At 37.4% G+C, this 14,225-nt stretch overlaps 1 protein-coding gene across 2 annotated transcripts in view; it reads right to left on the reverse strand.

Annotated features, from left to right (window-relative positions):
• The window catches only part of PLCE1 (phospholipase C epsilon 1), a 164,860-nt gene that overhangs the window by 57,335 nt on the left and 93,300 nt on the right, over positions 1–14,225 (reverse strand). For both annotated transcript variants that reach the window (XM_074590283.1, XM_074590282.1), the window contains exon 4: positions 1,462–1,778. In XM_074590283.1, coding sequence (XP_074446384.1) covers positions 1,462–1,778 — 317 coding nt within the window. The remainder of the gene's footprint in view (positions 1–1,461; positions 1,779–14,225) is intronic.

Genomic DNA, 14,225 nt, shown 5'->3' on the forward strand with positions numbered 1-14,225 from the left:
TATCTGCAAAGTCACAAACCTCTAATACTAAAAGATAACACTGACTATTTTACCAAAAGGCAACTTTACTGTTAAAATTCTCATTGATATGCAATAGTCCCAGTCACTCCTGGCAAGACTTCTTCACTACCTACTTGCTCTTCAATTCTGTCACTGTTCAGTGTCAGAAGACATGACGGTCAATCTGATTTGTACAGCTAATTGCAAAACGTCCTAACAAACTGCCCAGGCATTGTGCCTCACTAAGACATCCTAGAGCTTGACCACTTCACCTTCTGCCTGCTGCCCTCACCATGGTGATCACCATAAGAGAAGCACCACAGGAAGGAGGACCCTGGCTGGGTCAGCAGCTAGATTCCTCTCCAGCTATGCACCAGCCACAGTGTCTACCTAAATACAGTACTACAGCGAATTTAAACAATTTTTCGGCTTTGCCTAAAGACTGAACATTGTAGTTGCAACTTTTATTTATGTTCCCATAATAGAATTACGTGAGAGAAGCCAACTTATTTATACTATTTTACTTCCTAAATCTCAATAACATGCAAGAAAGAGGAACACTTCGAAACATGCTAAATATTCAGTCACTGATTCTTATTTGCCCAGGAAGCAGGAAATTCACTGGGGGTTAATACATACTCTGCTCTATTTACTTAATTTTGTGCTGTCTTTTTTTCATCTCTTATTAAAGCATAAGAATGCAGTGGATAACAAACTAAAAGAGCGTTAAGTCAAGACTATCTTCATTTTATTCCACTTCTATGAATCTAGAAACTGCTAACACTGCATATGGTTCATATACAAAAAAAGGAAGAAAGAAATTGTTCCACTTTTTCTGCAGCTAAAACATGAGGTTTTATTTAGGGGTTATCAGAATATCACCATACTAAAAATAAAGTAAAATCTTAGTAAAGCATTCACAATTTGGCTTATGGAAATGTCATGCTAAATGACACTTCTTTGTATAGCAACATTCAAGACGCACATAGTGAACAAATAAATAAATAAATAGTCCAGATTAGTGTAGTTATATTCTAGAGAATACAAGAACTTCTAGATTATTATACTTCTGTGCTAGAAGACCATGCTTAGTCTACAAAAATCCAAAACAAATAAATAAAACTCCAGCTCCTGAACAAAATAATAAACTGACTGAAAGTATACCCCATACTGTCAATATAAACACAAAGAAATACAAGTCTCTAATTTTTTTCTTCCTGTTTACTTTACAATGTGCAGGAAAAACTTAGGTTGCAGTTTTCCAAACTGACTGAGCAAATCGGTCACATAACTCCTATTAAATTCAGTGGAAGTTATTTAGCTAAATCCCCTGGTCATCTTAATTTATGTTTCAAAAATTTGTCGTTACAGCTAAATTCATCTCTGAGAGATAAAGGAAATAACTAATCCACAAATCAGGTAATAACCCTTATGAAATGTAATTTTAAAGTTTTGTCTTACCTCATTAAACCTTGTCACAAGATCTTCTACAGCATTATGTTCACCATTGGGGGAAGAAAGAATAGTAGCAGATATGGAAGCTTTGATAGACGGCAGTTTGCTTTGACATTCGGCATTACCCAAATCCCTGGTTAAAAAGCAGAGGTAGTCAATGGGTAAGACTTTCCGGTAGAGCTCCTGCTCCTGCTCAGTCAGAATGCTGGCAACCTCCTCCGGGAACTGGATGAGGTGCTGCAGTTCGATCAGCTCTTTGCTGATACCAGCCACATTGGAGGGAAGGACGCTGGAGCCGGCCATAGATGTACACGCTTGACGTTCTAAAACAAAACAAATAAAAAGTTTATTAGGTTTTGCCTTTAACTCTTGGAGTGGGCTGTGCAAAAACAGGACAATTTGTTCTTTTTGTTCTATTAAACTGTTTTCATTCATTCAGCAGTACACTATATCCTAACTACTTTATACTTAAACACCCTAATGCGTTCTTTTTGTTGGGGTTTTTCTGCATATGTCTATAAAACTACATGTGGTATTAGCTAAATAACTGGTAACCAGGGCTTCTGAGATTGTTAAGCTACTTGCCATAACATGCTTGCCTCATGACTTATCCAAACGCCTGCTTCAGTCACCTGCTGTCTTGTCAAAACTTCGAATAAAAGGACCGTCTGGGCAGGGTTGGGGCTGTTTTGCCTCCATGAGAGTCCCCAGTACAGAGGGGTTGGAGGCCTTGACTGGGGCATTGGGACTCTACTGCCACAAGAAATTAACACCTAATGATGACATAAAACCCGTGTGGTCAGCATTTTTCTTCATATTCCTCTAGCTATAAGATACAATTTATCTGACCTCACTGCACGGTGAAACTAGACGTCTGAAGTTACAAAACATTTTTCATTCCTCTGGGAAAATGCATGTATTCGGGAGTATGCATGTTTTATCCATTATTACAAAAGATTCGTGGTAGTTTTATAATATCCTTGCAGTGATGTCCCTTGAAAAATAAAACTTTTCCTAAGAAGGAAGAAGCCAAGCTTCCTAAGACCATGTGGGAAGCCTGAAACATCAACACAATGATTCCAAAACAGTGGTATGAGTCTTCTGACTAGATAAGTTTAGAATGGGTTCTTTGAACAATAATTTTTCAAGAATTACTTAAGTGTATAAACAGTCATAGTAGTATATTCAGTACTCCCTTCCCAGGAAAAGGAGTTTATTTTTTTGCATTGCTTCACAAAGTATCTTTAGAGATTTTTTGCACACATAATGGAGGTACACATATATATCAATAAACTCTTATTTCATAGAGGAGGCAAATATCCTTTCTGTTCTCTTAAAAAAAAAACAAAAAACCCAAAAAAACCCAAAAAAATCCCAAGTCATAACGAATGATTACAATTCATCCTTTTATAATAAACATAAAATATGCTACATGAGGTTTCCCTTGTTAAAATCGTTTTCTGCAAACTCTATATCAATCAGTGGGAAGTTAAAAAGAGAGAAAATTGCCTTTTCTTTATATATCCTACTAAAAGTCAAAAGATAAATTATATCAGCCCTAAATAAAGCTTTTGGGCTAACAAAGCCTATTGAGAAATTTTCAAATACATAGAAGATTTCTGAAAGAGCCAAAGAGTAATTGTTTCTGTATCTAGACTGGCAAGGAAAAAGGTCATGGACTTAATTTGCAACAACCAATATCCTGGTTACATAGTGGGAAACATGTGTAACTTCGAGGATAGTGAAGTAGTGCTGTAAAGTATCTGCAGGCACCAAGAAATCTCTGTCACTGAAACTCCTGCAAGAAAGATCTGTGGGGAAAAAGACATTTAAGAACACTACGTTGACATGCTTTGGGCAGCAGATGAAGTGCAGTGAGCTTCTGGGTGTCCTTTCAGTCTCATTTGCTTTGATTCTACATGAGACTCCAAATCTGTTTTCTACTTCAACCTGTGCAGAACAATTCTGAAAGATTTCATAAGAAAAAGCTCTTAAAGCTCATTTGCACTCTTCTTGACTTTGCAACAGAACATAAACTTATGCCAAAATAAAACCAATGCAAAATATAACGTTCATTTTATATTACAGGGATTGTGTATTTGCACAGTGCTTTGCATATACGGACTGAACTGTCACTGTCACAACCAGTGTTATCTCAGAAAGAGAAGGACATGGAATGCACGACACAAACATCCGCTACCACCCATTTGGTCCCTAGAAGTCACAGTGCCCATGTCATGCACACTGAGTCCCCATGCATGACAGCTCTCCACACTCAAGCGCTTTCCTGGGAAATACACGGTACCCTGCCAGCCAGAAGGCACAGAAAGTACAACCTGCACCAGTCTCTCCTGTGCCTCACTGCTAAAACAGGGCGTACAGGTTGCGTCTACGTTGTTAATTTATTTTAGATCACAAATGCACTTTTGAAGAGAATCTCCCAAACATCCTCACTTACTGTGCTTCAGTTTACAGTCTTGGAGCGCGCAAACTGTATCCTTTTCAGATGAAGCTGCACCAGATGTGCTCCCAGAAGGCAACTAACACATCCCAATTGCTATCAAGCTGTAGCTGCCAGTGGCATCCGAGCTCTGGAGAGGACACTGAGGTCAGGAAAGGAGAGTTGGACCAGACAGCTCAGATCATGGCTTAGCTGCTGGTGATCACATAACGCAGGAAACAAGACGGCAAGTAGCACGGACAATGCAATGCCACAGAAATACTGGTGCTTTGCAAATTCAACATTGTTCAGTAACTACAGTTATAAACACCTTATATCTGTCAATATAGTAGGAAAGGAAGGCCTAACTCTGTAAGGAGTGCCCAGTCAAGTAGTAACTGATGGAAGAGAGGTAACACATGAGTGAAGATGAGCTGTTCCCCAACGCACTGCTTGCTGATGAGATTTAGGGGTGCATTCTCAAGAATTCACCTTCGCCATTACAACACCAACTAGAAAACCCGACCACACTCACACTTTCAACAGATTCGCTGAAGCTCTGAGACAAAGACCACAAAAACTGGCAAAGGTTGACACTGAATTTGCAACAGGCTAGGGCACAGTTGATGATCCTATTGCACACTGCCTTACCTAAGTACAATCACCCTTTAGGCTCTGCTTATTACAGCCTCTCACATCTAAGAACAAAGCTTGACACATTGAAGTGACCAGAGGTAGTGGCTCCACAGTGCATCTCCGGACTGCCGGGAACTAGTAGGAATACCTCATTTGAATTTTATTTCACTAGACTGACTGCCCGTTGATCAAGTCCAGATGAAAGCTACTGCAGGGATTTTGAAATCCTTTAATGAAACTAGCCGAGAGATAGCATCATCTTCTGTAACAATGGCTTCACAAGCCAGCTTCATTCTACTAGAAAAATGAAGCTGTCAAAAACAAAATCTTTTTGTGGAAGCTAAGCCAAGATGATCCAAGTCTCAGGCTAAACAAGATCAGACACTGGTATTGCTGGATTTGGAAGAAGACCGAAAATAAATAAAAATCCTCCTGATTCAAAAAAATTTAATTTCAAACTGGCATTTCTTAACTCTCCACTAAACTGGAAGAACTAAATAAGTGCTGTGTCTTTAATATAACAGTCCATGGAACAAGCTGCTGCAGCAAGAGTGCAGCTGACATCCAAGGAGAGGCGCACAGGCCAAACAGAGTTATAAAGGCTGACAGCTCATGGCTAAGGTATGGATATAAATACTGAAGAACTGAAAATATAACTTATTTCTGTTGACTGTTTCTACACCTAGAAGTATTTCTTTCATCCATAATTCACATCTTTGCAAGTCTCGGTTGTTGACGTATTTCACCTCTCCAGATTTTGATTTTTTTATTGTTCCTCATTCCAGTCTTCTGTGTTTCATCACAGAAAATCCAGGATCCTCATTCTCAGCTTCACTGCCCTCCGTGATTTACATTCTGCACAAGAGCCTACTCCTTTTTCTTTCTCTCTTCTTATTGGCCTGTACTAAACTAGTCTCTTTTTTGGACTATTTTTTATGTCTAAGACTTCTATCATTTTTCACATCAGGAACTGATCTGCACTTCTCTGTTTCTGCTATAAAACCCCCTAACCCGTCTCATCTACAAATCCTCTAGCTTTGTGTTGCCAGTTTATGTTCTTGAGGAAATAGATCAGATCTTTCTGTGCTTCAAAGACAAACCAGGTCCTTAGATTAACTTGCAGAATGGAACTGCGTTCAGGCCAAAATCACAGCAGATTTTGTTGTTAGAGTTAAGGCAGGATGCAATCCTCACTGACATTAGCTGCTGCTGCAGTAAACGGCATTAGTCTTTGTGCTCTACCACATCAAGTTATTGCTCTAACTAGTAGAATAAGAGGACCCTGACTAGTCATTTGCAAGTTATCTAAAGCTGTAATTGATAGCTTTGCTTATCCTTCTGATAAACAGCTGAAGCAGATAATCTTTTAAATAGCAAGCACTGCCTTTATTAATCAAAACAAGATAACCTCTGCGTAGCTTTAAAAAAATGACTCATGGGTTGACTTAATCATTGTCGATACACATGGAAACAAAAAGGTCTCGTCTTCTCTAACAAAAGAGTAATATATTTAAGAATGGGAGAAAAATGCAGAATGCCTGCTCCAGGATATTACTCAGCCTAGGCTAGTCATAAACTCTAAAAAACACTGTCTCAAGTATTACTCTTTTTTACTTTTTTAAAAAACTTTCTACAAGGTTAAGTAAGAAGCTCTTCTATCAATAGATTAGCTTCAAATTAACTCAGCCTTTATTACTATAAAGCTTAGAATTTCCACACATCTTGTATATGTATAGGCTCTATAAAAGCTATATTGAAAAAATAAATTTCAAATATATAAGTATGTAAAAACTGTGTGTGCATTTTTGTGTGTGTACACAGAAAAGTTTCAAGGCAATCTTGAAAAGCTGTTTTTTCTCATAGTTTTCTCTATTGAACCATATTATGTTTGTATTTTCTATATTAACAAGAAGCTGATTCAGTATTTTTTTAACATGAAAAACAGGGAGTTCACTTTAAAGAAAAATGCAAAGAAACTTCTATAAATAAACCCATGAAAAATACTTCTAGAAGGCTAGTGTTAATTATATGTAATCATTCATAGAATTTTTCCACAGTTGTATGTTCTACTAAACACACTAGTTACGTAAGACGTGATACGACCTAACAATAAAAGCAAAATTATCTCTACATTTCCCATATTTCTTGTAAAGCTAAAATTAAAAGTTGCTTATTTATTAAGTTATATTTCATCACGCAGACAGATCATTTATTAATACACAATATGGTATAAATGTTGGGCTGCCGTCATCAATTTTCTCTAAGCAGAAATTCAAGATTTGCTTTGAGCAAAGTAAGAGGAATTCATACAAAGACAGAAGGAAAATAAATATAACCCTGACTGTAATCACACCAATGTCAAAATTTCTAATCCTGCATAAAATTACAGTTGCCAACCATGCAATTTATACTTTGATAAAATCACATCATTTTACATGTGAATTGTGACCAAGTAAGGACAGTGGTACAGAATTACTTTCATCCCAGCTCAAACCCAACAACTCGTACATTTGATACTTGTAGGAATGTGCTATGCATATGGGAACGCACCCAGGGAAAAGCCACCATATTTCTTAAATAAGCACAACCTCAAAAAAGTAAACCTGCCAAAAAGATGAAAATTTCCTTTTAATAAAGTTTGATGAATTGACAAATAACTGGATTTGTGTCTTAGCTTTATTTCTAGGTTACTTTTCTTTCTACATTTACTTTGAGAAAAAAAAAAAAGTATTCTCTTTGTACATTCAAAACCCAGCAGCTTGAAAGCAGTAAAGTGAAAATTCACCATCTCTAAAAAAGTGCTCACTCTCTAGAAGGGTACTGGGAGAATATCCTGTGATTATGACAAACTTAGCGTTCTAAAGCAGAAAACAGATCTCAATAGCTCTAGGAAGAAAAGTAATTATTCAACTTGTTATAACATCTTATAACTCAGTTGTGGTTTTGATTTTTTTTGACTTTGCTTCCATTAAATTATACTACTGTGACTGAAATTACACAAAAGTCTTAGGGGATTATTTTTCTCAGCTGATATTAAAATGTAATGCAATAAATTAATTATAATAGAAGCCTTTTTAACAAGACATGCTACAGACATCATCCAAACTATTCGTATGCTTATATGCACATATGGATTATGTTTACAGTGAGAAAATAAAAGCAGACCACAGAAAAAATCAAAAAAGAGACACAGGTGAACAACTGTGAGTATATATAATACAGAAGTGTTCTGTTCAAAAAAGAGGAAAAATACAATAAAAAACTCCCCCAAACAGAAGATATATGACAGTTTAATTGAACACCAGCTTCAGATACAGATCAGCATAACTGGTATTTGTTTTGCTGTCCCTTGGATGTGACATATCTCAGTACCATAATAACCAAACCAAACAAGCTTTTGTTAATTTCCTGTTCCTCTTCTGTATAATTAAAAACATAGCTCTCTCTCTTTTAATGAACATGAATTCACCGTTATCAATTTTGACTGCAAACAACTCACTCTGGTATCAAAGGGCCTGATATTAAACTCAGTGGGAAGCTTGCCACAGAACAGGATCAAGTTCCAGCTGAATTTCACTGTAGAAACCACTGAAATTAATAGATCCTATTTCTTCTTCAAATTTACTTATGAGTCAAGTAATCAAAGAACCAGAAGACACGCATGCTCTCTCTCCATATCCCTAAATCTAGCACTATCAGCTACCTCTTAAAACTACGTATCAGCAGGCACCGTAACTTACTAGCAGGGGAGCTCTGGAGCCACAGGGTCCTTGCACGAAATAAAATTGGAGTTCAGTATGACCTGAGCATCAGTAAGCAGAAGATAATACTCTGAGCAAAGGAAGATTCCCAAATGATGACTTGAAGAAAAGAAGATTAATTTGGCCAGGGTATGTATGGAAAATAATCCTTTATTAGACCAAATAATATTACAGGCACACTCTGGGGGCACAAGATCTTTTTCAGGTTTGGAATAGAAACAGCAAACTTCACAGCTAGTTTGAGAATACCTGCTTTGAGTTTAATTTGATCATGGTAATAGCAAGACATTGGAGAAGGTGATCTTCTCCGGTGGAGCAGCAGCAGGTCATCACAATAGGCCAGGTGAAAAGAACAATAGTTTCTACAGTACAAAGGAAAAAAGAAAAAGGTAGAAATCACCTGTAGAACGCAATTTTATAGGAAATAGATCACTACGAAACTGTAACACACAGATATTTCTATTAAGGCTGAGATTTTATTGTTGAATAGGGTTATGAAACCTCCAGAGAGGATTTAAAAAAAAAAAGGCAGCAATCATGTTGAGGTATAATTGAATTAAATTACAATTATATACCACAAAATCCTGACTCATGAACTGACCGGCATAGTGGAATGCAGCAAACAGAAAGACAGGGAGTGCTTGTAGCAACAACCATTTACTCTCAAAATCACTTCTTGCTTTTGGAAATGGCAAAGGGTTCAGTTTTGAAAACCAGACTCTGAACTGTGTGCTCTTTTTTATCCTTCACAATTATAGCATGAGTGAAATAGAATCACAGAACCATAGAATTGCCTAGGTTGGAAGGGACCTTTCCCATCATCTAGTCCAACCATCAACCTAACTCTTGACAAAACCAAGCACTACGTCTACCCGCCTTTTAAATACCTCCAGGGATGGTGCCTCAACCACTTCGCTGGGCAGCCTGTTCCAATGCTTAATAACCCTTTCAGTGTAAAAATTTTTCCTAATATCCAGTCTAAACCTCCCCTGGCACAACTTGAGGCTGTTTTGTCTTGTCCTATTGCCTGTTACTTGGGAGAAGAAACTGTACAACCTCCTTTCAGGTAGTTGTAGAGAGCATTAAGGTCTCCCCTCAGCCTCCTTTTCTCCAGGCTGAACAACCCCAGCTCCCTCAGCCGCTCCTCGTAAGACTTGTTCTCCAAACCCCTCACCAGCTTCGTTGCCCTTCTCTGGACCCACAGAGAATCCTAGAAAAAACCCAGAGAATCCCAGAAAAAACTGAAAAATACTGTGTAGTCAGAGATAGAACCTGCCTATATAATTTCTGACGTGAAACAAATTTTAAGTCGACTAAACAAATTACAGAACAGTTGAGACGTATAGGCATGGAAAATTTATTTTTTTTTTTTACCAAAAAAGTTGTGGATAAACACTCTCACAGGGTAAAGTCTATGCACAGAGAAACATTCACTCAGATTTTAAATTTGAGTTAAAGATCAACACAAAGGATTTATTAACTTTAAATTAACAATTACATAGCAAACCTTACATTTTTCAGAAGTTCCTACCCGTAAGTATGAGCTTGAAAAATCATTTAAACTCTGTTTGTGGTTGGATTCAGAAGATCCTGGTTGTAAACTATATAAATATATATATATATATATATATATGAGCACTGACATAATATATGGAAGGAATTTAAAGTATCATTGTGATTTCACCACACCTGAGACTGCGATGCCTGCCTCCCATCGTCCCCCATGAACAGCTACACGCTGCCCTGTGTAATTACATCTACGTTGCTGCTCAGATTTCTGGCAGTGTGTCCCAGGGCTTTTACCACTCCACTGGCCTGAGTCATTCACGGAAATATTTTGCAGCATACAAAAGAAGAATTTGGCTGCTCGTCTCTGAATTAACATACACTGTCAACACATTTAACCAACCATTTCCTGCTCCGTATGCAGTTTGGCTGGTACTGGCTACAGCTGATAGAAACAATCACAAACCTGTCCATAACAAACGGATCCACTGGTTTTGCTTCCAGCTGTATACTCACCAGAAAAAAGATGCAGATAGTAGCACCATAACAGTAATTTTGATTACAAAAACAGTAGCAGATCTCAGAAAAAAATTTATCCCATTTGATGCTGATTTCCTGATTTCTTTCCATTTTGGGCAAACTAGCAAAGAGCTGGGACTGGATCCTCATGCAGACACAGGATGACTAGCAATGCCTCCAGAATATCTGCGTAAGAATAAGTCTAATATGATGGGTTAATCCCAGCCAGCAAAGATTTCTTCTGCACCTGAAAGGCTTTGAAGGCAGTGCCCTAACAAACGATCCTGAGGCTACCACGGTAGCAAATAGATATCCCAGCTACAAAGGGCACCTAGTGTTACGCAAGGTTTGGCTGAACATAGACATGTTCATAGACATTAAGGAGAGATGAATCAGCAGTGTATATTGCCAAAAGTCTGAAGAGACCCACCATCTACATGTTTGGTCAGAAAGCAGCCTTATTGCTTCCAGTCTACATGTTTGGCAGTGGGCCACCTGGGCCCTGCTATTTTAGGGGACCTTCACCTACTGCTGTAGTTCATGAAACTATATCCTGATTTCAGAACACCTGCCAGAAGAAGGTTTAATTATAAATTTGGCCAATAGACAGTGAACGTCCAATCAGTTGGTTGAAAATTAGATCTCAAAAGCTGTTTGATACATGCCATCTGTCTTGCCGTGGCAGGCTGCAGCCCGCGCTGCGCAAGAGCAGACACAAGATTTTGTTGCTTCAGAAGCAACAATCATCATGAAGGCTGGCTGGAGGAATTAAGAGAAATAACGGCTGACTTGTAAATCTACACCTTTGCGTCACAGTAACAGATATGTAGAAACGCTGTAAAGAGATTGATGTGACACTGCCACACTTGATGTTGAACTATTTTCAGATTTTTCATTATTTTCCTGCAATGAAATCCCATCTAATGAATCCGCTTCTCTGCCAATCTGCTGGAGATGTTTTCAGACATATTCCATTTTCACATACATTTCACAAATCTTTCTCCTAAAGGTTGTCACAGTGGTAGAATCCTGACTTGGCCAACACACCATCAGGATTCTCCATGCAGAATCTGTATTCAAGACCTTTCAGAATACTGGATATAAATATAGCATAGCACATGGAATGTTAAGTTCAAATGCTAAATAAATGTATATATAAATTACCAGATAAATTCCAGCACATAAGAAAGAAATGGTCAAAAGGGAAGATTTATGAGTTGACTTTGGAAGAAAAGAGCGTTCTAGAAAAAGAACCGTGCAATTTTCACTGCAAAGTGAACAAGTTACTGCCTGAGTTAAAGCAGAACCCAAGCTTTAACCTCACTCACAAGAATTGATACAAAGCACATCCAAAATCAAAGCAGGAGTTTCTGTCCAGTGACAGAACAAATTAAATCGCATACAACTTTGAGTTAACTCTGCAATGGAGAAATATCCAGTGGTTAAACAACATGCAGGAATCTCAGATCAGGTTCCAATATTTGAGTATTCTGATCAAGATGGATCAAAATTAAATTTATTTTTATTTTTTCCATTTACATGAAGTTGAAATTAAGAACTTTTTCAGTTTTAAGAATAAAACAACTCTGTTATGAGTCAGTGAGAATAGCAGAAAAGTTAAACAAAAATGTAATTTCAGAATACATATATACCTATGGAAAATAAGGATGTCAAAAAGAACATGCATATAAAGTTAGGCACCCATTAAAGCAGAGGCTTATGATGTCAATTTTTTTTTTTTTTATTATTTCTGTGTGTGTGTGTGTTAGGCAGTTTTTAAATTTGGAAGACTATACAAACTGTACAAACTGTAGTTGCAGTAAAATACAGCATTCGGAATGTAAATTAACTGCAAAACTGCAACAACAGATATTGTCAATGTTTCAGACCCTCAGCCTTGAAGCATTCCTTTCTAGCCTGAGGGCACTGCTCTTCCACATCAGCAATCCCTGCATTTAATGATCTGCTGCAGTTTGCTCCTCAGCTGCACAACTTTTAACAATTACCACAAACACAAACCCAAATTGCATTTTTGGCTTTAAGATCCTCAGAAACACATTTTGTAACAAACCATCTTCCTTCCTTTGGTCTCACCCTGAAGGCCAGATCAGATGTGACAAGACACCCTTCAAGGATGGGAGGGAAAGAGGAACGTCTGTTCCTGTCTCGTCCAGTTACCCAAATACTACAGAAAATAGGAATGCCTACATTGAAAGAACTATTTCCATGAAAATTGTTTCACTTTGGAAAACAATCATTAAATTTAGTCCTTTGAGGTAAAAACGATAAGAATGTTCACTATGGTTGCAGTGTCGTACCAAGTGAAGGAAATACTAAAACCGCCATTAATGACAGCAGTACAAGATGAAGACTAGACACCAATCTGAGAAATTAAAGTATAATTATGTTACGGAATAATATGAGAATTAAGTAAGATTGGATAAGTGTACAGTCTTTATGATTAATGATTCTTGCCTTTTGAATCTTCGCATGAAAGACAATCCTGTGCATGATTTTCCACATAAACCAAAGCAGGCAAATCTGCTGCATAAGGTATTTTTGTTGTTATCCTTACTGATTATTGGAACAAAATTAATCCAAGTCACATCCAGTAAAAACAACACCACTTGATTAAATGTTCCCGATTTAAGCCCTGAAGCTTAGCAGTGAAAGAATTTTAAAAGAACGTAATACACTTGAAAAATGTTTGATCAATTCAGAGGTTTCATCATTCTGGTCTGTTTTCAGCAGTTACCTAAACAGCATCCGACCGTAACACCAGTTTGTTTCACAGAAGAAGGACAGAGACTAGAACCACTAACAGCAAATCGTGCGCTTGTGTTCAAAATATCTTTGTGTGATCTGCTGAGGAACCTTATTCACTTTTTTTATATTACACTCTGAATAACACAAATTCAACTTCTTATCTGCCTAACTATAGCCGAAATCCTTCAATCTACACCTTCACCACTTAGCTTTGGTGAGGGTTCTGTTATTCACTCTACAGAGTGCTCTGAATGCTCCCTGATGATGAGAACATTTTGTGAATGGGAGAATTACTGTATAATCTGTAATTTAATTTGATATCCAATATGTCTAGATTTCAAACCAAAATAAAACCTAGGAAATATATCTGTATTTAAACAAAAATGTAAATATAACATACACAAAGAAATGCCCTAAAACATACCAGAGAAGGTAACATGCTGTACTAAGGCATCAGTCAGAAAAATGCAGTGGAATATCACGAAACTTTTCCGCTAATATTTTTATATTATTCCTGTCCGCAGTGTACAGCAAGAAGAACCTACCAAGAACAACATGGCCTTTCAAAGTGCTCTTATAGAAAGTACCAGAAGTTAGAAAGATACTTAACAAAGGGTTAACAGGAGTAGTGAATTCTATACTACTATAAAGAAATAGTTATTACTGTGCAGTAATTCTACCCCTGAGTCCAAAATTCACTACGTAGAGGAAAATATGAAAAGACTCTCTCATACAAGAATAAATGAATGAACCAAGGACATGTATGTTTAAAAAAGATTCCAAAAATGGAGAAGAATGATGAACTGGAAATAAATTTAAGGGTTTCACAACAGCGAGAAGGGCAAAGATAATACTCATAATTCACAAGCGTTTAGCACTTGCACTTCATTATTAAAGAAATGGCATGCAAGTATTTTAAGACATACTGAAAGAGTATTCACTGGAACTAGTCAAAAAGAGAGGGAGATGTTTAAGATGTGAAAATGAATACATAATTAACTGACAAGAAAACCCCTGAAAATTTCAGTCTTATTTAATGACCCGCTCAGTAACCTGACTGCAGCCACAGCAGCCACTGGGAATGCTGTGGAGCAGAGGCATGGCTTTCTCAGTGCGCTGTCACGCTACCTCTACCCCCACAC

This window comes from Larus michahellis, chromosome 6 (genome assembly GCF_964199755.1).
Source record: "Larus michahellis chromosome 6, bLarMic1.1, whole genome shotgun sequence".
Taxonomy (NCBI): Eukaryota; Metazoa; Chordata; class Aves; order Charadriiformes; family Laridae; genus Larus; species Larus michahellis.